This window comes from Herpailurus yagouaroundi, unplaced genomic scaffold (assembly GCF_014898765.1).
Source record: "Herpailurus yagouaroundi ecotype Mexico unplaced genomic scaffold, PumYag 218, whole genome shotgun sequence".
Taxonomy (NCBI): domain Eukaryota; kingdom Metazoa; phylum Chordata; class Mammalia; order Carnivora; family Felidae; genus Herpailurus; species Herpailurus yagouaroundi.
The window spans coordinates 2,855,957-2,883,163 of record NW_024412449.1 but is presented as its reverse complement, the minus strand read 5'-3'; the positions used below and the strand labels follow the sequence as shown (position 1 = coordinate 2,883,163).

Here is a 27,207-nt window from a genome sequence, read left to right as displayed (position 1 = left end):
GTGTGTGTGTGTGTGTGTGTGTGTGTGTGTGTGTGTGTGTGTGTGTGGTTTATTACACAGATTTTAAAGTGTTCTGTCCAGATACTGTTAGCTTAAAACCTAATTTTGTACAAACATTCTCCATTGTACAAAGTCTCTAGGGCAAAATGATTGTGATTGGCAGTGATGGCAAATGATTAGCAAAAATGACATAATCCTCCACATCAGGATTCTTAAAGAGCACACCTTTCTCCTGAGCATTATTTGGTATCTATATGGTGGAAGAAGGGGTGGATATAAGTGTAGTGTAAGTAAACAGAGGTCTTCTTTCTGTCTTACTGCATACTTCTGTTTACTTTATCTCTAGGTGTGGAAGCAATAACTACTGCTATATTCTTTTGTTTAGTAGGACCAAACTGAACCGTGCATACATAAAGTAGCCATGGATATGAATATTTTCATTTACATAAAACTTGCTACAGCCCACTGTTGAGAGATTACTGTTTTTATGAAAATTACTGAGATATATGTCTTGAATTTTGATGTTTTTTGAAAAACATGCTTTTAAAATTTTATCCTACCAGCAAAATCTAGCCCCTCTTACTTCCTACAAGAAACCGTCCTGATTCTCCTCTTTCAACCAGATTGCATTTCCCTAACCCTGAAACCCATTGCACTGTATCTTTTGGCATTTGAAAATTATACCCCCTTATTATAAGTTACATGTTACTGCGTTAATACCTTTATTAGATTAGAAACTCTTCTAAGTCAGGAGATGACAGCCAGAGTGCCCGGGTTTAAATACTAAGCTTTGTGACCTTGGGCAAGTTACTTAGCTTCTTGGTACCTTAGTTAAATGAGGATACTAGTGACTACCTCCTAGGGTTGTTGGGAACATGAAATGAGTTAATACATGTCTTGCATATAATAAGCACTCTATAAATGTGCAGTAGGTATCATTTTTGTTGATACCTTCATTGTGTTATTGCTTGCATCCTATATTCTTTCTAGGGGCCAGCACATTTATTGTTGTCCAATAAATAGTTATTGATGAAATGAAATTGTATTTTAGTTATTAAATGTACTAGTCAGTATGGTTACAGTTCTGATTTTGACCTGTCAGCTAAATATCTTTTTTTTTTTTAAAGATTTTTTTTTAACGTTTATTTATTTTTGAGACAGAGAGCGACAGAGCATGAATGGGGGAGGGTCAGAGAGAGAGAGGGAGACACAGAATCTGAAACAGGCTCCAGGCTCTGAGCTGTCAGCACAGAGCCCGACGCGGGACTCGAACTCACGGACTGCGAGATCATGACCTGGGCCGAAGTCAGACGCCCAACCAACTGAGCCACCCACGCGCTCCTAAATATCTTTATGTGTTTGCACAAATCCTAAATGATTGTTTGATTTGACAGGTTCTTTTATATCCTGGAATATTGCTGGTATGAATATACTGCTATTCTTAGTGTTTTGAAAACTGAAACATGTAACAGAGTACAAATACTAGAAACAAATTTTTGAGTCTAATGAGGTTCTGACAAAAATCAGTTTAGTATGTATAGGTATTTGTCAGGATACCTTATGGGATTAACAAATTAGTGCTTTGTAAGATTTAGTGTGAAATGTTATTTTAAAGCAGGATCCATGTTAAAAGTAGTTTGTTTCTGGGGCGTCTGAGTGGTTCAGTTGCTTAAGCGTTGACTCTTGATTTCGGCTCAGGTCATGATCTTATGGTTCGTGAGTTCGAGCCCCACTTTGATCTCTGTGCCTGCAGTGTGGAGTCTGCTTGGAATTCTCAGTCCCCTTCTCTCTCTCTTTCAAAATAAATAATAAACATCACAAGAAAATAATAGTTTGTTTCTGAAAAAACTTTATGTGTTCGATAATTCTGATTTTCTGTAACTCTAGAGTAGTACCAATTGACATGGATGGAAGAGACTGTTGCTGTCAGTTGTATATTGATTGTGCTCTAGATTTGATCCTGTGTAGTTGACTGCTATGAGACTTGCAGTCTTTCAAATATCAGCATAACATGCTTGTATTCAATAAATACAGTGGCTTCCCAGTAGAGAGGAATTAAGGGCTATTAAGTGACATAATTAAGAAAAGGTTTGGAATTTAAGTCTTTATATAGCGAATCCAGTACCTTTGTTAAGATTATAGATTTAGCTTTAGGAAGACCATGGACCTCATTTATGACTTAAGTGAAATTTTCTAGTATAATCAAAGCATTGTAGTCTGACTATAAATACCTTTCTTGTTTCAAATGATACTTAGCTATTTTTATTTAATCATAAATATCCTTTTTCAATAGCTCCTGATGCACAATTCATTCATTCAGTTAAGCACTGAGTTAGTAGCTGATAGGAGTCAGATTCAAAGATAAATAAGGAACCTGACCTAGTTCTAGAGGCTAGCCCAGTTAATTTATTTAGAGGGAATAGTGTTTAAAACACAAACGTTTGTAATATATTTTAAGGAAGTGAGAAAAAGTTTAGGGTACATGCATAGGTTGTCTGGGATTCAGTAGGAGAAGATGGTTCTGGAAGGTTGTGTCTTAAAATGCTGAAGGCTCTGTATGCCTATAAGGAGGTTAGATTTTTTTTATTGTGTATACATTAGGGGGCAGGAAAAAGTTTTTCCCAGAAAAAGTTAACGGGTTTGTTTATAATTGTTAGAAAGCTTAATTCCTGAAACTCGTTCACTGAAACATTTTTTACTTGTGTGAATGTTTTATGTCCCTGCATTAGTGTGAAAAATCTACACACAAATGAAAATGGAAGAGGAGGAACTTGCTAATACCTTATTCTCTTGTTTTTGTTTTTTCATTTGCAGTTATTTAATTAGGTACTTTTTTGTTTTTTAAGAATGAAGTATTTCCCATCATAATGCATCCTAAGTGCATTTCCCGCATATGAGTTGTGCTGGCAGAATATCTTTTGGCATAATTGTTACATTTTTATGTGGATAACCCACAGGTAGGTGTCTTCAAATATGCTAAATAGATAGGTTTCATTTGCCTTCAGAAAGTGCTAGGAGAGCTACACTCTGGCAGTATAGATCTGTTTTGAAGTCCTAAGCAATTTCTCACACTCGATGCTAGAAGGGAAGTTTGCAAGTGAGAAGTTCAGTGTTCTGATTTTCACTGACAGTACAAGGCTTATAACAATGTGGTTTCTTCACATAAGACACATTTTTGTGAGTGATTTTTGTAGTTGGTTGCTTCCTGAGTGCTTTAGCACTGATCTGTTTGCAGGCATTAGGCTTGGTAGAGATGCTGATATAGAGAACTCCAGTGTTTACCACCCTTCCTATTGGCTGAAGCTCAGGAGATAGAGGTAGCACTGGTGTTGGAGAATAATGACTCTCATGATGACTGTCATGTTGGCAGCCACACAACTGAGAACACCACAAAGAATGTTTTTAATTAGGGGATTAATGAAAGCATCCCAAGGATATACCCAATGTTCCAAATAAAATTAAGACTTTAATTCTTAACCACAAGGAGCTCTTGATATAGCCCTGGTTGTGGGTTGCATTAAAAAGTAGAATTTTTGGGGGCGCCTGGGTGGCTCAGTCGGTTGAGCGTCCGACTTTGGCCCAGGTCATGATCTCGCGGTCCGTGGGTTCGAGCCCCGCATTGGGCTCTGTGCTGACAGCCCGGAGCCCGGAGCCTGTTTCAGATTCTGTGTCTCCCTCTCTCTCTGACCCTCCCCTGTTCATGCTCTGTCTCTCTCTGTCTCAAAAATAAACAAACATTAAAAAAAAAATTTAAAAAAAAGTAGAATTTTTGACACGTCTCCTAAAAGGTATGTATCGCTTTACTAAATATAAACTGAATTTATATACATTTATTCCATTTTATTGATATAAAATGTCTACCCTTTTATGTGTTTAGGTGTTTTAATTTTAAGTTCATTTATTTATTTTGAGAGAGAGAGAGCAAGAGAGAGTGTGGGAGAGGGGCAGAGAGAGAGAGAGAGAGGGAGAAAGAGAATCCCAAGCAGCCTCCATGCTGTCAGTGAAGACCCCAACATGGGGCTCGATCTCACAAATCACGAGATCATGATAAGGTGTTTTAATATTATTGCCTTTAATTTTGAGTTTATACCAAGTTGTGTAATTTGTTACATTATGTTTATTTATAGTACTTTGTGGTAATGAAAGAGAATTGGTGAAAAATTAGATACCCACTGATGAAGTCTCTTATTAAAAGACATTTGAGAAATATTACTGCTTTAATTTTGACATTTTAAATATACATGTCCTGTAATATTTATTTATCATTACGTTATTTACCATTAACATGGCACAAATACAGACACAGAATAGACACAGAAAGAAATAGACACAGAAAATGTTTCTACAATTCAGTAATATGATTTAATATAGAAAGGATGTAGTAGTTAGGTATTACAGCCCCTTCGTTTTTAGATTAGAAAAACAAAAAGGCCGTACAAGCTCAGTAACTTACTCAAGGTCTCCTCTAGTGGAAGAACTTGAATGAAACTTTTTTTTTTTCTTTAAGTTTATTTATTTATTTTGAGAGACAGGGGAGGGGTAGAGAGAGAGAATCCCAAGCAGGCTTCACACTGGCAGTGCAGAGCCCGATGTGGGGATTGAACTCATGAACCGTGAGAACATGACCTGAGCTGAAGTCAGATGCTTAACAAACTGAGCCACCCAGGCGCCCCAAACCGAACTTTTCTTTTAAAGTCAGGTTTACTGAGGTATAATTTGTATAGTAAAATTTGCCCTTTATGGTATACAGCTTTGTGAATTTTGACAAACTGATAGGATTGTATAGCCACCACTACAGTCTAGATATTGAATATCTCCATTACCTTAAGAGAGTGTTCTCATGCCCCAGTCCCCACCTCCACCTGCCACTGCCCCCATACATGTTCAGGGCCTACAACCACTGATCTCTTCTCTGTCCTCATATTTTGCCTTTCTAGAATATCATATAAATAGAATTCATATAGTATGCAGCATTTGGAGTCTTCTTTCCTCTAGTATAAAACTATCAGAGTCATTCATGTCGTTTAAGGTATCAGTAGTCTTCCTTATTGCCAAATGCAACCGTTGTTCATCCATTCACCATCTAATGGACATTTGAGTTGTTTCTAGTTTTTGGTGATTCTGAATAAAGCTGCTACAGATAGTTGCGTACTGTGTTTTGGGTGGTAAGTACATATCTAACCTTGTAAGACACTGCCAAACTCTTTCCTGAAATGGCTGTACTGTTTTGCATTTGGATCAGCAATGTATGAGCATCTTAGTTGCTCTACATCCTTCCTTGTTGGTACTTGGCAGTTTCAGGGGGTCGGGGGGGGGGGTTTTTGTTTTATTTTTTGTCTTTTTTTTTTTTTAACCATTCTACATTCTAGTAAGTGTGTCGTGATGTCTTTGTGGTTTAATTTGCATTTCTGTAATGACTAATGATGTATAGCATTTTTTCATGTCCTTGAGGATTTTTATTAAGCCTGATAAGAAAATATACTTTATGCAATTATTACATTTGCTAGGTACTGATAGGAGAGAGAGAAGATAGAAGAGTACCTGTTCATGAGGAGTTTATGATTTACAAAGGGAAAACTGGTAATTACGTTAAATGGTCATGGCTATTTGATAACCCAGTTCACATAGTCCCTGGTCTGATAAAAGAAAACGGTTGGGGAATCAGAAAACTCAGTGATTTGACTTTGCCTTAGTCTCTTAACCTTTCTCGGTCGTTTTTATCTTCTTTTAAATGAGGGAGTTGGACCAGATGAGGTATAAGATTTATCTCTATAAGTCTACATAAACTAGGAGGTAGGAGTCTATATAAAGTAGGAGGTGTTTTTACTACTTTTATTTATTTAAAAAAATTTTTTTTAACGTTTTTTATTTATTTTTGAGAGAGAGAAAGCGTGAGTGGGGCAGGGCAGAGAGAGAGGGAGACACAGAATCCAAAGCAGGCTCCAGGCTGTGAGCTGTCAGCACAGAGCCCAATGTGGGGCTTAAACCCCTGAACCATGAGATCATGACCTGAGCCGAAGTCAGACACTTAAGTGACTGAGCCACCCAGGTGCCCCTGTTTTTACTACTTTTATAGTAGTAGGTTTTTAACTTTTGTAAGGCCATGTATTCAGAAAACAAAAAATCTTTGTAGATTTTTCCTGTCTGATGAAATTCATATTACCCAAAAAAGATAACCTTTTGAAATTTTAAATATTATAAATTATAATATAAATTTTAATACCTTTTGTGTGATATTATTATATTATAACCTGTAGGGTAATTTTCAAGATATTTTCTCTTGATCCTCAGAAAAACTATTTGTGGACCTTGAAAGTGAGAACTAAATGACTTGCATACAATTATACAGCTAAAAGAAAAGTAGCCACCTTGACCTGAGGGTTCTAGCCTTGATCTTTTGCCCTTTGCAGTACATTGCTCTTTGCACTATAGGCTACTCCAATAGGAAATTCAAATAGTCTTCTAATAGTTTTAAGTAACCTTCACCCTTTTATTTCAGTTGTACAATTTCATGTTCAGAGAATTATAGGCATGTACTATTTTTACATTAAAATTATTATCAATGCTTCTAAATAAAAGTATGATAACAGATAGTATAAACAAGCTTCTTTGATTTAGTAATAATGCAGTAGAACGTTTAAGATTTGTAAACAAGTCAGTTGTATCAGAAGCTGAGTCACTGCTTGTCAACAACAGCCTACTCTTACAAGAAAACTTAGCTGTAATCAAAAATAAAGATAACAGGAATAGTAAAGGGCATATTATTTCCTCTCCTGAGAGTAGTCTGTTGAGTTTCTAAGTTTAGATACCTACAGTATATTATTAGTGGGTTACCCATTTCCAGTAGTAGAACAACTATTAAAAGGAATAAGGCAGAAGTGGAAGGAGTATTAAGATGGAAGTGAGAGGAAAAATAATGTCATTATAATTTTTTTGCCACAAATATGTTAACATTATAAAGTCATCAGAAAACCTGTGTTGTTGTTGTTGTTTTTAATGTTTACTTTTGAGAGAGAGACGGAGTGTGAGCAGGGGAGGGGCAGAGAGAGAGGGAATCACAGAATCCCAAGCAGGCTGCAGGTTCCAAACTGTCAGCACAGAGCCCAACAGAAGGCTTGAACTCAGGAACCACAGTATCATGACCTGAGCCAAAGTCAGATGCTTAACCGCCTGAGCCACACAGGCGCCCCAGAAAGCCTGTGTTTCTTAGTAGATCTGTGTTCATATGTGACCTTAAGGCAAGCAAGTCACTTCAGGTTCCAGAATTTCTTTTATTCATCTGTAAAATAAGGAGTTTAATCTGATATCTAAATGTCCATCTAGCTTTAAATATTATAATTTTGTGTTATGTGTGATGAGTCATCTGTTGATGGTTTCTTAACCATCAAGTAAAATATATTGCTCATAGCTAGATTTAAACTTTAAGAAGTTTTTTTTTAAGTTTATTTATTGTGAGAGAGAGTGTGAGCTTGAGCTGGGGAAGGGTAGAAAGATTGGGAGAGAAAGAATCCCAAGCAGGCTCCGCATCATCAGAGTAGAGCTTGGTGTGGGGCTAGAACTCATGAACTGTGAGATCAGGACCTGAGCTGAAATCCAGAGTCAGACGCTTAACCCACTGAACCACTCAGGTGCCCCTAAACTTTTTTTTTTTTTTAACTTTTTAAAGTTTTCAAACTTCATATTGTTAATTTTCTACTAACTGAATGAGTGCTTGATGTAATTGTTACAAGTAAAAAATAGGTTATATAGAATTCAGAGTTTTAGATATATACTTACTTATTTTTTACTTTTTTTAAAAAAGTTTATTTTTGAGAGAGAGAGTGTGGGGAGAGGCAGAGAGATGGAGAGAGAATCCCAGGTAAGCTCTGCACTGTCAGCGCTTAGCCTGGGAGCCCAATGCTGGGCTCAAACTCATAAACTATGAGATCATGACCTGAGCTAAAGTTGGGCACTTAACCGACTGAGCCACCCAAATGCCCCAGAGTTTTATATATTTATATACTTAGTTTTCTTATGATATTATGAAGTTCTGGGAGCTTGTTTTATGGGTATTTTAGAAGGAAATAGAATGCAAGGAGGGGAGATCCTAATATTAGAGCACAAAAGGTAGGTATGAATATAGGTATTTTTACAAAACTTTTAAACCATACGGTATCTATGTCATACTATTTTTTTTTAATTTTTTTTCAACGTTTATTTTTGGGACAGAGAGAGACAGAGCATGAACGGGGGAGGAGCAGAGAGAGAGGGAGACACAGAATTGGAAACAGGCTCCAGGCTCTGAGCCATCAGCCCAGAGCCTGACGCGGGGCTCGAACTCACGGACTGTGAGATCGTGACCTGGCTGAAGTCGGACGCTTAACCGACTGTGCCACCCAGGCGCCCCTATGTCATACTATTATACTTTATTACTTGATTGTGCTATATGATTTGGAAGTAAATGTGATAAATTGACAGGCAATGTTGTATCTTACTGAATATTGCTTTAAATTCAGAAAATCCATATTCTGATATATTGAATAAGCACCTGTTAATAATGCAAATTAGTTTATCACAGAAGTAAAGTAGAATGTACTTACAATTTTTTATGATGTGAACTAAGCTTTTATAATAGGTACAAAGTTGTCTTTTAGAAAATTCCTATATGAAGATTTGAATTTAGAAAGCAGTTGTAAAGCAGAGTGATTATTGTCAAACTTCCTTTAAATACTAAAAGCCCTTGTACTAAAAAAGTTTGAAAATTTAAAATCAGTTTGGAAAATTTTAAAACTTTCAAAATCACTTTTTAGAAACTTAAAGTTTTTTTTTTTTTGATGTTTATTTATTTTTGAGGGAGAAAGAGCATGAGTGGGGAAGGGGCAGAGACATTGGTAGACAGAAAATCCCAAGCAGGCTCTGCACTGTCAGCACAGAGCCTGATGCAGGACTTGAACTCACAGACTGTGAGATCATTACCTGAGTCGAAACCAAGAGTCGGACACTTACTTAACTGACTGAGCCACCCAACCATCCCTATTTAAAAGTTTTAAAAGAGCATACTTTATGCTTCCAACAGCAGAAGCTCTGTAATGTATTATGAAATTATTTTCCTGAATCTAATTTCCCAAATATATTTTGTTTATTGAATTCCATAAAAGACTTAGATTTTCTTTTGCGGTTTGTTTTCAGTAGTAAAGAATGTAAATTAGCCGTTTTCATTTCTTAGCTAAGCAGATCTTGCATATGAATTTGCCTGTGTTTTTCCTGTATACTTGTGCTCTTTATTCATGTTTGTATTGAATCTTTATGATTTTCTGAAGTATTTATGGATTCCTGACCAGTCTCCTCAGTTGTTGGACGTATTTGTTTTCTTTGCGTATATTGACAAGTAAATAAATATTATTTATTTATTTTTTATTTTTAAGCAATCTCTACACCCAGGGTGGGGCTCGAATTCACAACCCCAAGATCAAAAATCACACACTCCACTGAGTTAGCCAGACGCCCTGCGAAATACAATTTAAAAAAAAACAAACAAATCCTAGATATATGAAAGAAATTTCTTTTGAGAATTGAGCCTAAAATTAAATATTATGAGTATAATTTCACACTGATGAAAAGGCTAGGGTTAAAAAGACTGAACCATTTGGGGGAAGTTGTAGAGGGCTGCTAGTGGGAATGGAGTTAAAGATAATTGGATCTAAGCAAGTCTTGTATTTTTGTTAGTAAATGCAGTGTGTATCACTTCCTGATTATAATGATTCATAGAGATGTTTTGTTAGAATGGCTTAACTGTTTAGGATGGCTAAACAGGGGAATGAGAAATGTGATATATTTGAATGATGAACTTTAACTTCAGTTTCCACCCACATTAAAATAGAAACAGTGAATGATTTAATTCTTGAGAATTTAAAAGTTGAAAAAATGGGTAAAAAATTATAACTTGATTCATATAAAATTTGATGATTATGTCTTTACCTTTAATTCTCTTTTGTTTACATACTCATTTATTCCTAAACTAAATATTAAAAATACACTGAATAAAAAGTTCATGATTAGATTAAAAAATATGATTAAAATTTCTAAAACTTACATTAGATACTCAGCTTCCTGGCAGTTAACTTCTGTAGTTAACATTTTAGCTTTTAAGTGAACAAAGTGAGATATAAATTCTAAAAATAAATTTTTTTCTAAGGAATCCTTAAGGAGTACTAGGTCAATTTTAGCCATTCTCTAATGATTTCCTGCCCATCATCCCTAGTTTAATATTATTCAGGAAAAGGACATGTTTATTATTAAATTTTCACCTTAGCTATGTATACATTTTTAGTCATTTGATTACTTCTTATTCTATGCAGCAGTCTTTTTAATGTTAACTTTTACATTGAATAATTTATTTTGATGTTCAAATTACTCTGCATTTGGCCAGTGAGAACCTTTTCAACTGTCTCCTGTGTCCTTTTGACATATCTCCCCGTTCTTGGAGTACTTCTTACTTTCTGCCAGGGAGGGATATTCCAAGCTCTTGTACCTTTCCAACACCGACACTAAGATCAGTCATTTCTACAAAGATCTCTTAATCCTTTTTGTGGAGAATGGTATTCAGAAATCACCATCTGGGCACTAGGTGTGTTTATTGTTGCAGGGATATCATTGCTTCTAGGTCTCCTCAGTAAAAAGGAGCTAGAAAATATGCACACTCACATACATAAATGTGAAATCTGCCTTTATATCATTTATATATGCGTCTATATATAACTCAAATCATATGAAAGCCTTTAATAAATAGGCAGATTTTTTTTTCTGGATTATAAGAGAAAATAGAAATGTATTTCATGCTTGTACATATATTTACACATATCCATAGTATGTTTTTGTGACTATAATGTGTTTGTAACATAGAACTATTGGAAACCCAGTTGGCAGACAATTTTGCTACTTCCCCAGATTTATGATCATAAGTTCTGTGTGATTAATTTTTTAATTTGGTAAAATATACATAAAATTTACTTAATCAGTTTTAAGTGTACAGTTCGTTAGCATTAAGTACATTTACATTGTGGTGCTACTCACCATTATTCATCCTCAGATATCTTTTCATCTTGCAGAACTATACCCAGTAGCAATCACTCCCTATTCCCCTACCCACCCTCTCAATGTCTGGCAACTACCATTCTACTTTCTGTCTGAATTTGTTTATTCTAGGTACCTAATGTAAGTGGAATCCTACAGCATTTGTTTTTTGCGCTTATTTCACGTAGTATAATTTCTTCAAGGTTTATCCATGTTGTAGATTTTGTCAGTATTGCCATCCTTTTTAAGGCTGAATAATCCATTTTATATGTATGTATAGAGACATAAATACATTTTATATGTGTATATATGTATACACATATATACACACATACATACACCTTTATATTCAATCATATATCTATATTGATCTGTGTATATAAATATTTATTTCCATCTTTTGGCTGTTGTGAATAATGCTGTTATGAACATGGGTGTTCAGCCATGTATGAGTCCCTGCTTTCAGTTCTTTTGGTTATATACCCGGAAGAGAAATTGTCAAATCAGTAGACCATTTTAGCAGTCACAGCAGGTCCTATATTTAGAAAACTTGTAAGCTTAAATGATGTAAGTTGTATTTTGCTTTGCAGCATAGTTGTGGACTTGACTAAGAGCTCATGATGTCTAGCTCTTTGTGGAAATAACCCAAACATCGCATTGAGTCAACTCCAAATTATTTTATATAGAGTTTTGCACAGTATGTCTAATTACTTTTGTAAAACAGCATTTGTACATTATTCTAGAATATAATATTTCATTTTTAATAGGAAGTGGTTTCTTTGTGTTATTACCATTTCTGTTTAGAGAACTTCCTTTAGCCATTCTTCTAGGGTAGGTCTGCTAGCAACAAATCTTTTAGTTTTCTTTCATTTGAAAATGTCTTGATTTCCCCTTCATTCCTGAAGGATATTTTCACTGAATATAGGATTCTAGGCTGACAATTCTTTTAGCTCTATGGAAAATATTGTGGAAAATATCTATGTTTGTGATTTTTTTTTTTTTATTTTTTTTCAACGTTTTATTTATTTTTGGGACAGAGAGAGACAGAGCATGAACGGGGGAGGGGCAGAGAGAGAGGGAGACACAGAATCGGAAACAGGCTCCAGGCTCTGAGCCATCAGCCCAGAACCTGACACGGGGCTCGAACTCACGGACCGCGAGGTCGTGACCTGGCTGAAGTCAGACGCTTAACCGACTGCGCCACCCAGGCGCCCCTATGTTTGTGATTTTTAATGAGAAATCTTCATTTGAATTGTTTTGCCCATATACATAAGGTATTGTTTCTCACTGTTTTCAAATTTTTTCTCTTTGTCTTTAGTTTTCAAGGATTTTTTTTTCTTTTTTGAGAGGCAGAGCAAGAGAGAGCATGCCTAAGTGGGGGAGGGGCAGAGGGAGAGATAGAATCTTAAGCAGACCCCACACCCAGCATGGAACCCAATGCAGGGCTAGTTCTCACAACTGTGAAATTATGAGTTGAGCTGAAATCAAGAGTCAGGTGGTTAACCAACTGAGCCACCCGAGCACCCCTAGTTTTCAAGGATTTTGATTATGATATGTGTTTACATGAAATACTTTGGATTTAATCTGTTTGGGATTCACTCAGCTTCCTGAATATGTAGTCTTATGCCTCTTGCCAAATTTGGGAAGTTTTCAGCCATTATTTCTTCAAATAGTTTTTCATGTACACTGTCATTCTTTTTTCCTCCCAGGACATGGATGACATGAATGTCAGTTAGGTCTTTTGTTATGGTTGTACAGATAATTGAGAATGATTTTTTTGGTTTTTTTTTTTTTTCTTTATTTTTCAGATAAAAATATCTGTTGTTCTTATCTGCAGGGTCACTGATTCCTTCCCTTGTCGCCTTCATTCTGCTATTGAGCCTACCTAGTGAGTTTTAATTTTAGTTATTTTATTTGCTATTTCTTTGCTGATACTTTGTTTTTTTCATTTGTTTCATGCTGAACATTTTTACACAGCTGCTTTAAAATCCTTGTCAGATTGGGGCGCCTGGGTGGTGCAGTCGGTTAAGCGTCCGACTTCAGCCAGGTCACGATCTCGCGGTCCGTGAGTTCGAGCCCCGCGTCGGGCTCTGGGCTGATGGCTCAGAGCCTGGAGCCTGTTTCTGATTCTTTGTCTCCCTCTCTCTTTGCCTCTCCCCCGTTCATACTCTGTCTCTGTCCCAAAAATAAATAAACGTTGAAAAAAAAAATTAAAAAAAAAATCCTTGTCAGATAATTCCAATATTTGCATCATCTTGGTGTTGGCATCTATTGATTGTCTTTTCTCATTCAAGTTGAGATTTTCCTGGTTCTTGGTATGACAAGTGACTTTTCATTTTATCCTGAATGTTTTGGGTATTGCATTATAAGCTCTGAATGTTACTTAAATGTTCTGTTTTAACAGATTTTCTCTGATATCCTGCCAACAGGTGAAAGGGGGTTCTCCTTCATTACCAAGAGGTGGAAGTAGAAGTCCGGATTCCCCATCCCACCTTTATAGCCTGGGTGCGAGTGGTGCCTTGTTACTTCTGGTTGGGGGTGAAGTTCAGGTTCCCCTTAAACTTCTGTGGATACCTGCTTGACTGGGACAAGGGGGTACACTTTGTTAGTCCTCCCATGAGGCTTCCACTGATACAAGTGAGGAAGTGCTTCTACCACTGGGCTGTGATGGAAGTCCCACTTGCCTACTTTGTCTTCTTTAACACCACTCTGGTGGAAGGGTGTGGGAGGGAAGGGAGTGCCTTGTTTTAGCCAGATGAGAATGGAAATCTCTTGCACCTTGATGATGGGAATGGAGGCAGAGCAACTTTCCCCCACCTCAATCCCCCCAGTGTTTGGCTGTAGTGTGATTAGTGTCTAAAAGTTTCCTGTTTTGTGAGACTGCCTCTGATCCTTTAGCTGGAAAAAGGCATTCATGTCTTGGGCATTTTTCAGTCTGTGCTTACTCAGACCAGAATATATTAGGCAAAAAGAAATCCAGGGAATTAACCATCATGACCTTCATTCTTTGGGTCCTGAGGTCCCTAGCTGGTCTGCTTCCTCTTCACCTTTCAGTATCTTCTTATCTTTGTTTAATACATAATGCTTTTAGTTGTATTTAGCAGGTGGAATAGGGAGAGTGTATCTACTCCCACTTGTCCCAGAAATGGAGCTTTTGGATATTTTAATGTGTAGAATGTTATGTGTGATTTTGAGACTATAAAGTGACATTCATTTTTTTTTAGAATAGTATTTAATAGTATTTAAAGAATAGTATTCTTTGAAATGGAGCTTTTGGATATTTTAATGTGTAGAATGTTATGTGTGATTTTGAGACTATAAAGTGACATTCATTTTTTTAGAATAGTATTTAATAGTATTTAAAGAATAGTATTCTTTTAGAATACTATTTTCTTTTTAATTTCCTTGTAAGAGGCTTCCAACCTTCCTTTTGGCCTCTATTTTTCCAGATATATATTAGTTGAAGTTAGTAGTTGAAGTTTATTATCATAAGCCTTCGGTTATTTTAGACATCCTTAGTTTCTTTAACTATTTTCTTATGTAGTAACCTCACATTGCGCACAGTCTGCATATTGTCTGTTAATGTTACCTGATCTTGATTGTGCTAGTTTTTATTGTTTGTTTTCTGTAGACCTATCATGTTGGTTGTTGTACACACTGAGTGTAGTTCTTGAACTCTCCCTAGATCTTTTCCATGTGTACTGTTGCCTAGGTAAATTGCTTTTGTTTTCTTATTGTACATGTTTGAGTGGTTAGGTGTTTTCTCTCTTGTGTTTAAGAGGGTAGGAGTAGGCTAACACTTAAAATTTTTTACTTAATATATAAGTTGAGTAAATTTGTCAAGTTTATTTCTTATGATTTACATATAAATTATAAAAACAAGTATATGTACAGTGCTAAATATTTCGAAATGTCAGAAAGCATAAAGAAAAAACACCTCTAGCTTTACCCCTCAAAGACAATACTGTTAATGCTTTGATGAGATTCTTTTATTCTGAAATTTTTCCTTCCCTCTCTTTTCCAATATAGACTCTTAAAAAAATGGTATTATAGTACCTTTTAAGGCTAGCATTGTTTCTTAGCAATATATTGGATATTTATCCTTGTCTGTATATCTCATATAGCATTATTTTCAAAGACTGCATGGTATTCCACTATGTATATTTATTATAATTTTCTTATAAATTATTTTCTTTTTTGGCGAATTAGACAGCTTTTGGTATGTTCTTATTACATTTACAGTAATGTTTTGCTGAGTATCTTTTTACATTCACGTCTGTACATTCATTGACAATACCGTTTGGAAGAATTTTTTTTTAACCTTTTATTTATTTTGAGAGAGTATGAGCAGGAGCAGGGGAGGGGCAGAGAGAGAGAGAGAATCTTAAGCAGGCTCTGCCCTGTTAGTGTAGAGCCCTACGTGGGGCTCAGTCCCATGAATCTTGAGATCATGGCCTGAGCTGAAATCAAGAGTTGGACGTTTAACCAACTGAGCCACCCAGGTGTGCCACCTTGGATGAATTCTTGAAGGTAGGATTGGTGGATTATCACATATGTCCATTTTATTTTTTGAACAAAAATAATGGGTTTTATTCCTTTTTAAAATTTTTGTTTTGGTCATGTCTATTGAGACAGATTTGAAATTGATACTGTTTATTATATTAACTATTCCTTATGTTGTTCCTTAAATTTGATCATCTTTTTCATGGCTTTGTCTAGATGATTACTTAAAGCGCTAAATAAAACAGGACTGAAGATAGATAATCTTTTGGCATAATCTTTTAGTTGTGGTTTCAGTTAAGAGTTGTAATTGTTGGGGCGCCTGGGTGGCGCAGTTGGTTAAGCGTCCGACTTCAGCCAGGTCACGATCTCGCGGTCCGGGAGTTCGAGCCCCGCGTCAGGCTCTGGGCTGATGGCTCGGAGCCTGGAGCCTGTTTCCGATTCTGTGTCTCCCTCTCTCTCTGCCCCTCCCCTGTTCATGCTCTGTCTCTCTCTGTCCCAAAAATAAATAAACGTTGAAAAAAAAAATTAAAAAAAAAAAAAAAGAAAAAAAGAGTTGTAATTGTTGGGGCACCTGGGTGGCTCAGTCAGTTAAGCATCCGACTTCAGCTCAGATCATGATCTTGTGGTTCGTGATTTCGAGCCCCAGATCGGGCTGTCTGCTGTCAGTGCAGAGTCTGCTTCAGATCCTCTGTCTCCCTCTCTTTCTGCCCCTCTTGTGCTCATTCATATTCTCTCTCTCTCTCTCTCTCTCTCTCTCTCTCAAATAAACATTGGGAAAAAAAACTTATAATTTTTAAGGCACATTTTTATCATTTTATGCATAGCAATGTTTTTGTCAGGTGTGCTTTTCTGAAATCAAGATATTTTGTACCTTTCATATTTGTTGATGTATCAATCTATCAAAAGTAAGATGTGCATTAATTTAACCTCTTAGTCATCTGTGTTTTGTTCCCATTTTTACATATCTTATTATGAAGAATAGGATATAAAAAAATGAATATATTAAGTTTAGTTTAAAGAAGAATAATAACTTGGGCATCTTTTTCAGGATATGAAACATTACCAGTACCACTGAAATCCTTATAACTCCTCCTCCTCAGTTCTGTCCCTGCCTCTACCACCATTCTAAATTTTTGATAAGTGTGTTTTTGTTTCACCACATGCTGTGTCAGTAAACAATAAAATGGCTAGTTTATATATTTTTGAGCTTTATGTAAATGGAATTATTTTGTGTCTATTGGTCTGTGGCATATATTTTACTACGAGTTGACTCTTCCACTTTGTTTTGAGATACATTCATGTTGATGTACATAACAGCACTTCATTTTCTCTGTAACATAGTCTTCTGTTCTATGAATATACTACAGTTTATCATGGAAGCACACTTAGGATATTTATAGTTTTGTACTATTTTGAGCAATGTACTGTAAACATTTCTGTACACATCTCTTGTTACTTGGGGCAAGAGTTCCTTTAAGAGATGATGGATGGCTGGATGGCAAGATGGATGGATAGATAAGAGATAGATAATCCTGGTGGTGAGATTAATCGATTGTAGGATAAACGTATTTTCAGATTTATAAGTAATATCAAAACTGTTTTCTCGAAGGGTTATATCAGTTTACATTCCCACTAACATGAGTGAGAGTTCTTGGTTTGTAGCTTGGTTTTTTTGCTTACTCATAATATCGTGCATTCAAAAATTTCTTTGTGAGCTAATCATTCGCTTCTGAGAATCTCCTGTTCATGTCTTGGCCATTTTTCTATTGAATTATCTTTCTGTATTGATTTATGGAATTTATTATTATTCTGGGATACCAGTCTTTTGTTAGTTACATTTGTTGTAAATGTCCTTTCCCAATTTGTTGCTTTTTTTTCATCCTTTTAATTTTTTGAAGTCAAGAAGTCCATGATTGAACTGATCTTAATCAGTCTTTTTCTTTTTTATATACTTAAAAATTTTCTTTCCTATCCAAGGATTTTAAAAATAATATTACTTTTTATAAAGGATTTATAGTTTTGGCTTTCTTTTTTAAATTTATTTACATTTATTTAAATTTATTTTATATTTTTGAGACAGTAGGGAAGAAGGTCAGAGGGAGGGACGGAGAGAGAGAGAGAGAGAGAAAGAGAAAATCTCAAGTAGGCTCCATGCTGAGTGTGGGGCTTGATCCCAAGACCCTGTGATCATGCCCTGAGCCAAAATCAAGAGTCAAATGCTTAACTCACTGAGCCACCCAGCGCCCCTGTCACTATTTTTAATTTTAGCCATTCTGATAGGTGCGTGGTAATCTCAATATGATTTTAATTTGCATTTCCCTAATGGCTAGTGATATTGGCCATGTTTTCATGTGTGTATTTGTCATCTGTTTATGCCTTGTGTTGAAATGTTTTATGTTTTTGCTTAGGTTCTAATTAGATTTTTTTGGTCAGGTGTTTAGAATTCTGGGTAGATATTAGTTCTTGTCAATTATGTGGTTTGAAATATTTCTTCTCAGTCTATAGCTTGTCTTTTCATCCTTACAGGGTTTTTATAAAATAAACTTTTTCAATTTTGATGAAATTTATCAATTTTTCCTTTTATAGACCATGCTTTTGATGTCATCTGAGAACTCTGCCTAGTCTTATTAGCCTGGAAGATTTTCTCCTGTTTTTTTTTTTCCCCTTAAAAGTTTTATAGTTTTATATTTTTCATTTAAGTTTATTATCCATATTCAGTTAATTTTTGTATATGGTGAGATACTTAGGTTAAGGATTATTATTTTTATGCATATTAATGTCCAGTTCCAGCACCATTTGTTGAAAAAACTCATTCCTTCATTGAATTGTTGTATCTAGACAGAAATCAGTTGGGCATATTCGTATGGATCTGTGTTGTGTTCTGTTGATTCCTCTGGGTATTATCTTATATATACCAACTTACCAGTTGAAATGCAGAATCATTACTCCTTTATGTCCCTTTACCATTCTTTGTTTATAATATAATTGTGTCAGATATTTCCTCTATACATTTATAACCATATGAAGTAGTCTTTTCATTTTTATGTCAGTTGTCAAACATTTAATAAAAATTCATGAGAATGAAAGTGTATTGTATATAACCTTCTTTTTCATATTGCCTGCCTGCCTGCCTTCCTTCCTTCCTTCCTTCCTTCCTTCCTTCCTGATGTTCTAAGGTTCTTTCTTTGATCATTTCCTTTTTGTTTAGAGAAATTCCTTTATCCATTTCTTCAGAGTAGTTTTACTGGAGACAAATTCTTTTAGTTTTCCTTTATCTAAGAATGTCTTGAATTCTGATTGATTACAAAGGCAATTTCTGGGTCATTTCTAAAGGACATTTTCATTTGTTTGTTTTAGGCTTCTGAGTTAACAGTTATTTTCTGTAAGCACCAGAAAAAAATACTGTTCAGCTTCCTCTGGCCTTTATGGTTTCTGTTCCACTTTCTGTTGTTTGTTTGTTTGTGTGTATGTTATTTTTTCCTGTGTCTTTTTTCCCCCTAATTTGAGTATAGTTGACACACAGTGTTATATTAGTTTCAGGTGTACAACATAGTGATTTTGACAAATTTATACATTATGCCTTATCACCTTAAATGTAGCTTAGCATCTGTCCCCATACGTTGCTAATACGATGTCATTGTATTCCTTATGCTGTGCTTTGATTTTCATGATTTACTCATTCCATAACTGGGAACCTATATCTCCAACTCTCCTTCACCCATTTTGCCCACTCTCCCACCTCCTGTCCTCTGGCAACCATCAGTTTGTTCTCTGTATTTTTAGGTCTGATTCTGCTTTTTGCCTATTTATTTTTATTTTTATAAGATTCCACTTTGTCTTTCTTAGTCTGACATTTCATTTAGCATCATAGCCTCTAGGTTTATGCATGTTGTCTCAGATGGCATGGTATCATCTTTATTTATTTATTTATTTATTTATTTTTTATAATGTTTTTATTTATTTTTGAGACAGAGACAGAGCATGAGCAGGGGAGGGGCAGGGAGAGAGGGAGACACAGAATCTCCAGGCTCTGAGCTGTCAGCACAGAGCCCGACATGGGGCTCGAACTCATGGACTGTGAGATCATGGCCTGAGCCGAAGTCAGACGCTCAACCGACTGAGCCACCCAGGCACCCCCGGTATCATCTTTATTTATCCAAAGAAAATAAAAACACTAATTTGAAAAGATATGTGCACTCCTATGATTAAAAAACGAAACATTTTTTAAAAATGTTTTTATGTTTGAGAGTGAGTGCAAGCGGGGGAGGGGCAGAGAGAGAAAGAGAGAGAGATTCTGAAGCAGGCTCTGCACTGCCAGTGCAAAGCCCGATGTGGGGCCTGAACCCATAAACTGTGAGATCATGACCTAAGCTCAAGTCAGACGTTCAGCTGACTGAGCCTCCTGGGTGCCTTGTGCACCCTTATGATTATTGCAGCATTATTTACAATAGCCAAGGTATAGAAGCAACCTAAATATCCGTCAGTAGGTCAATTGATAAGGAAGATGTGGGGGGTGTGTGTGTGTGTATGTGGGTATACATACATATGCAACCATAAAAAGGATGAAATATGACCTATTTTTGATAGTTTCTATTGTTATGTCTTCAAGTTTATTAATCTTTTATTCAATAGTACCTAATCTGTTAATCCTACCCATTATATATTTCATTTCAGATATTGTACTTTTCATCCCTAGAAATTTGAATTGGATCTTTTTTATTTTTTATTTTAAAAAAAAAATTTTTTTTTTCAACGTTTATTTATTTTTGGGACAGAGAGAGACAGAGCATGAACGGGGGAGGAGCAGAGAGAGAGGGAGACACAGAATCGGAAACAGGCTCCAGGCTCTGAGCCATCAGCCCAGAGCCTGATGCAGGGCTCGAACTCACGGACCGCGAGATCGTGACCTGGCTGAAGTCGGACACTTAACCGACTGCGCCACCCAGGCGCCCCAGAATTGGATCTTTTTTATATCTTCCATGTTTTTTCTTAACATACTCATCTACTTTATTTATTTATTTATTTATTTATTTATTTATTTATTTATTTATTGAAGATTTTATTTTAAGTAATCTGTACACCCCAGTGTGGGGCTTGAACTCATAACCTGTGATCAAGGGTCGTATGCTCTACCAGACTGAGCTAGCCAGTCTCCCTTCTTGAAATATAGAATATAATTAAAAACTTTTTACACCCTTGTCTCCTAATTCTATCATATGTATTGTTTCTGGGTTGGTTTTTCTCACTATGAGTCATAGTTTCCTGCTTCTTTACATGCCTATATATGTTTGATTGCATGTCAGACATTGTGAATTATTCCTTGATGGGTACTGGGTATTTTTTATTCCCATAAATGTTTTTGAGCTTTGTTTTTGAATGCAGTTAATTTACTTGTTAACAGTTTGATATTTTTAAGGCTTGCTTTTAAGCCTAAGCCTGAGCCTAATTTGGTCCCACTACTGAGACAATATTCTTCTGAGTACTCTTATCTGATGCCTTGTGTATTATATTTTTTTCATTTTGGCTGGTGGGAACTGAAATGAGCGCCAGGGATACTTTACTGTGGTTTGTTCCCCTGCCTCAGCTATTTCTTCACATGCATATGCTGATGAGTACGGCTGAATACTCATGGAGGACCACTCTACAGATCTCTGGAGCTTGCTGTTTCCACAGCTTTCTTTTCTTCAGTATTCTGCCCTGTAAATTTTAGCCAGATTGGCGCCCTTGAACTCCCACCTCATCTATTCAACTCAGGGAAATTACTGGACTCTATCTCTATATATTTTGTGTAGGTTTTTAGTTGTTTAAGATGGGGAAGGTAAATCCAGTCTACTATGTCATCTTGGTTCATAGTGGAAGTTTCTTGGAGATAGATAATAAACAAGTAAAATAATGCAAATACATCAAATGGCCAAAAGTACTCTGGGGAAGCCTGAAGCAAGGAAGGGAGATAGATGTCAACTATCAAGAGAATTGTAATTTTAAAAGGATAATGAGAAAGGAGCGCTTAGTCGATTGTGTCAGTCAGACTCTTGATTTTGGCTCAGGTCATGATCTGGTTTGTGGACTCTGTGCTGACAGCATGGAGCCTGCTTGGGATTCTCTCTCACCCTGTCTGTCTGCCTTTACCCTGCTCTCTCTCTCTCTCTCTTCCTCAAAATAAAATATGAACAGAAAAAAATAAAAGGAAGATGAGAAAAAGACCAGATTGAGAAATTGACTATTCTGATTTTCTTTTGCTATATAACAGTCTGCCCCCAAACTTAGTGACTTTTGCTCATGGGTGTGCAGTTTAGGCAAGGCTGGGCTGGGACAGCTCATTTATGCTTTGCTAGGTATCAGCTGGGACAGCTGAAAGGCTGAGGACTGGAATCATCTGAATGCTGGTGTTCACATGTATGGTGGTTGATGCTGGTTGCCAGCTGGGATCTCATTTGGGCTGTGGCTAGAACATCTACACATGACCTTTCTATGTGGCTACTTGGCTCCCACACAGCATAGTGGCTGTGTTCCAAGGGCAACCATCTGAGAGAGAGAGAGCCAGGTGGAAGCCGTATTGCCCTTTCTACCTCAGCCTTGAAAGTCATGTTGGGTATTACAAGAAGTCACTAAGGCTGACCCATAATTAAGGGGACTGGAATTAGACTCCTATTCTTGCTAGGAGACATGAATCTGTGGACGTATTTTAAAGCCACCACAATTATATTTGCACAAAGGAAGTAAGGATGTCGAGGGGAAGAGCATTCCAGGTAGAATGAACAGAAATGCAAAGACTCTAAGGTTGTCAGGTACCTGATTGCTTAGATTTGTTTACGGTTGAGTTCCTGCTGTAAAATGGCAGCTCCCTGAGGACAAGGGCTTTGTTCCCTGCTGTTTTCTCAATACCTAGTGTTTGACAGATAGTTGCAGTTCTTATTTGTGGAAGAGATAGCCTTTTGGCACCGTGTTTCAAAATCCTAAAAATTAGTACCTAACCTTTGATCTAGTAATTCTTTGGGCAGTTATCTTTAGGAAGCATAGTGTATACATAAGCAAAGCTGTAGTGAAAATTTGAAAGTGTCTAAATGCCCATTAATAGCAGATTAGTTAAATAAATTATAGTTTTCTATATAATGGAACACTGTAGTTTTAAACTACATGTTTTGGCACAGAAAGATAATTGAATATTGAGGGACAAGGAACAGAATTAAAATAATGTGTACAGAATGATCTTATTTGGTTAATAATTAGCACTCTATATAATATATGCATAGAATGGAGAGGGATCTGATAGGATGTATATCAGAATGTTAATTGTTATAGGTGTTATTTTATTGATTTATTTTTTAAATGTTATTTTTATGAGTGTGGGGTGGGGAGGGGCAGAGAAAGAGGGAGATAGAGGATATGAAGTGGGCTCTGCACTGACAGGAGAGAGCCAGATATAGGGCTCAAACTCACAGACCCTAAGATCATGACCTGAGCTGAAGCTGGATGCTTAACCCACTGAGCCACCCAGGCACCACTATAGGGGTTATTTTAGGGTTGCTCGTTAAAAAGGTTATTTACTGCTATTATAATAGAAATACATTTCTATTGTAAAAGCAAATAATGTAAAATGTTTTCATTGATGTGGAATAGTATCCAGGTTACTGTAATAAAAAACACCTTTATTTATTAATTAAAGAAGGTGGAGGAAAACAAGATTTGTACAGAAAAAAGTGTGAAATGGTGTAAAACCAAGATTTTTCGGGAAATTATCTCCTGATTATAGGTTATCTTTATTTTCTTTTGAATATTTCTGTTTCCTTAATTGGAAAAATAAGCTTGTCTCCTAATAAGAAAAAGATTTATATTAAAAGAAAATAGCTACAGGCGGTAGTGATAAGCAGCTTTACTTTAAGAATATTTATCATGTTAAAAATCCAAATTTATAAACCACCTAAATCAGGGATCTCTAGGTTCCCCTGTAAAGTTTCTTTAATGGACTCAAAATATTATGTGACTTAGGAAGAGAAAGACAAATACTGTCTGATCTCACTTATGTGTGGAATCTAAAAGATAGAACTCCTGGAAGCAGATTGGTGGTTGCCAGAGGAAGAGGGTACAGAAAATAGGTGAAGGTGGTCAAAATGCACACACTTCCAGTTCTAAGATAAGTAAGTATTGGTGACATACACATTCAACATTCAGCATGGTGACTATAGTGAACAATACTGCACTGTATTTGAAAGTTGCTAAGAGAGTAGATCTTATAATTGTCATCACTAAGAGGAAAACAATGTGTGAAACAAATGTTAGCTAAAGTTAGTAATCATTTTGCAATATATACACATATCAGATCTTAATGTTGTATACTTTAAATTATTACAGTGTTGGATGTTAATTATATTTCAGTAAAACTGGAAAAAATATGATGTGGCTTAGAACATTTGATTTACACTTAATTCTGGAGCTACCACTCCGTGCTAATGTTAATCTTTACCACTATAGCACAGGTTTTCAGTAACCTTACAAGAGTAATTGAGCCCTAAAGTAAAAATTAGAAATGTAAATTATGAATAAAATCCTAGGTGGTATAATACTCTAATACAGATTTGATTGCAAAAATGTCTTTAGCTTAATTGTTGTAATTTCACTGTCTTACCTTTTTGTTTTAAGGAAATAATTTGTAATTCATTTTGTTCTTATATACCATAGGATGTGTTTTGGAGATGCAGACAAAATATCTTTGATGAAATGAAGAAGAAATTTTTACAGGTAGACTGCTGATGTAATTGCTTTAGTATGATAATCAGCAGAACAAGTAACAGCATGTTGGTATTTTTATTTAATAACAAGGCATGTCTTAAGCTTTATGTTTGTTTGGCTTATTTTATTTCAACCTGATTTTAATAAGAAGAAAGTCACCTTAAATGAATATGCACCTTATTTTTAACATGTGAGTCAGGGGGAAAACCTAAAAACTATGGAACCCTTTGTTTTGAGTTTCAGGTATAGTTGTTGTCTGTTTTTTATGCAGATATATTTCATTTTCTGAAATATTAGTAGTGCTGCATTGAATCATTTAATAACTTACAGAGTCAAAACCCAGAAATCTTACTTGAATAATTAAATAAAACTATTACCTTCCTAACAGGCTGACTGCATTATAAACCTAAACTTTGCTGTGATGTTGCATCCCATTCTAACCTTTACTTAATGCCTCATTTTTCCTGGGTCCTTTAGCTCTAAAATTTTTTTTCTTCAACGTGCTTCCTTTAATCTCTAAATGGTCTGTGGCAAAAGACCATTTAGGAAAAGATCATATAACATTGGAGTTTACTGGGTGGGGGCAGGGGGGATAGGATGGGGGAAGGTCGTAGAATGCAATGGATGGAGCATCTTAAAAATACAGTTTTTTAAATGTGAGTTAGGGCCCTCCATCATTGCTCCAGTAATTGTCACTTGTTAAAGTAAAAATGCGTATCTGAATGAGGCTGATAAATTTAATAAGTTTCAGTCAGCAAAAATATTCATTCCCTCAGTTCTCTTTTTTAATCTATGGCAGTATTCACTGTGGGTACCCAGAAGGGTAATGTGCTAAGGCCTGATTTCTTAGCTCATAGCAGCTCCTGTACCAAGAAGTACGGAGAATGGACTTGGTGTGTGTGTAAGTTTACAACCATAATGTTATTCCTTGTAATAACATTGAAAAGAAGAAAGTCTTGAGAGAAAATGGGTTGATTATTAAATTTAGAGGTCAAGAGGTCCCTTTGTAATGTTTTAAAATTCTTTATATTAATTTTATTTCTTAGAAAAATCTGCATCTTGGAAACTGAGTTTTGTTTGATATTAAGTTGTTTTCTACATGCTAATACATTCCAAATATATGCTATCAATTATACACCTTGCTTTTAAAATAAGGAACACCTAGGAAGTGTTTTTTAATGAAACAAAAATTATGGCGTTAATTTCAGAGAACTCAGATTTGAATTTAGAACTATTAGGAATGCCAAGAAAAGGAGATGCCCTGATTTAAGAAGTGAACATGCTGTCAGGCAGACTCTGAGATCCCTCAGACAGAACAATCTTGTGTCGACCTCTGCAGGATATCCCTAGCAGCGAGCTTATCTTTGGAAGAAAATACGTTTTCAGTATTTTTATCCCAATATTTATCTTTTGTAAATAAGACTGTGGTTTAAATTTGTTTTTTACTTTGTTTTTTCAAGAATTCTTTCTTCAGAGTATGTTAGGAAATCCAGCTTTGTTTCTGCAGTGAGCACAGACGGGCACAGACCAAATGCTCTGTTAGCATGCACAGTCGTAATGTAACTGCTGTGGACTTTTCCCTTATTCTCACTAGTCTAATATTGCTTTGAGTTGTCCATAAAATAAGTGGTTTTAATTTTATACTTTGTATCTTTTTTCTAACTGTCTAGATTTTCTGTGTAGAGAACTTTGTGCCCATCTCATAGCTCACCTAAGACACATGAAATATTTTCGCAAGTGGAACATGCTTTAGGCTTTTCTAAAGCTTTGCACTTGTTTTCTCTTATTCATCATAAAACTCTTTTAACTCAAAAACTGTGCTCTCTTTCCTAAATTATGATGTATCCTTAGATGCCTTACCTTAATGTTGCATTTAGTGTTTACATGGATGCCTTCCCTGCTCTGGTATGCCAACACCACCATCACTACATCCTTTCCATCTAGTGCTTGCTGTGCTTCAATGTGTTTAAGTACATTTTTGTTGTCTAAGGCTGTAGAACAGCCTACCGCAAAACTTAGTGGCTTAAAACAACAACTAGTTTATTCACAATTCAGTGGGATGGGATCTGGGGCTCAGCTGGTCAGTTTCTCTGGTCTATGTAGCATCATCTGGGATCATTACTTGGCTGCATTTATCTGGGCTTTGGATGGCATGTCCAAGAAGGCTTTTCTCCGTTATTAGGCACCCCAGTGCTCCTCTGATGTAGCCACGTGTTCTCTGTGTAGGGCTTCCTCATAGCATTGTGGTCCCAGGGTAAGTGGGATTTTTGTTGTTGTTGTTGTTGTTGTTGTTGTTGTTGTTGTTGTTACTCATAAGAGGGGATGTTCCAAGAGGTGCAAAAGCAGAAGCTGCTAATTTTTTTTAAGGTCCTGCCTTAAATCACACAGTGTCACTTCTGTCACATTCTGTTGGTCCTAGATAGTCACAAGGCCAGTTCAGATTCATGGGAAGGGGAAAAAGATAATGAATGGCAAAGAATCTAGCCATTTTTCATTTACCTCAAGGTAATGCTTTTTCCTTTGGGTGTAAATGGGCTCAATCAGGGGCAGAGCTCCAAAGAAAACAAGAATGGTAGCTACCCGATTTTCCTAATTCCAAGATACACCTTTTTACATTTAAATGTTTTGGAAATCTGCATGTTTAATAAACAATGTGGAGGGTTTTTTTTTTTCTTAAAAAACTGTTATAAAGTTATTGTTACACTTTTATTGATGATATCTGAGAATTGAGAAATGATTTTTTTTTTTCTTACCAGGTCTGAGATTGGGGGGATATAAGGGGAGTGATTAGTGTTGGCAATAGTGTTATGAAAAATTTACATGTACTCTATGGATGATAGCCATATGTTAGATTAAATTAGAAATAACAGGCCAGAAGGCAGAGTCTGAAGTAATAAGATTTTTAAGTGGCTAGCTTAGAGC

General features: G+C 36.0%; 1 protein-coding gene across 2 annotated transcripts in view; it reads left to right on the top strand.

Annotated features, from left to right (window-relative positions):
- The window catches only part of USP47 (ubiquitin specific peptidase 47), a 110,781-nt gene that overhangs the window by 11,197 nt on the left and 72,377 nt on the right, over nucleotides 1-27,207 (top strand). The window contains exon 2 of one of the 2 annotated variants that reach the window (XM_040456860.1): nucleotides 24,235-24,294. The exons of the other annotated variant lie outside the window; for it this stretch is intronic. Within the exon in view, the coding sequence (XP_040312794.1) occupies nucleotides 24,235-24,294 (60 nt within the window). The remainder of the gene's footprint in view (nucleotides 1-24,234; nucleotides 24,295-27,207) is intronic. 2 annotated transcript variants of the gene reach the window in all.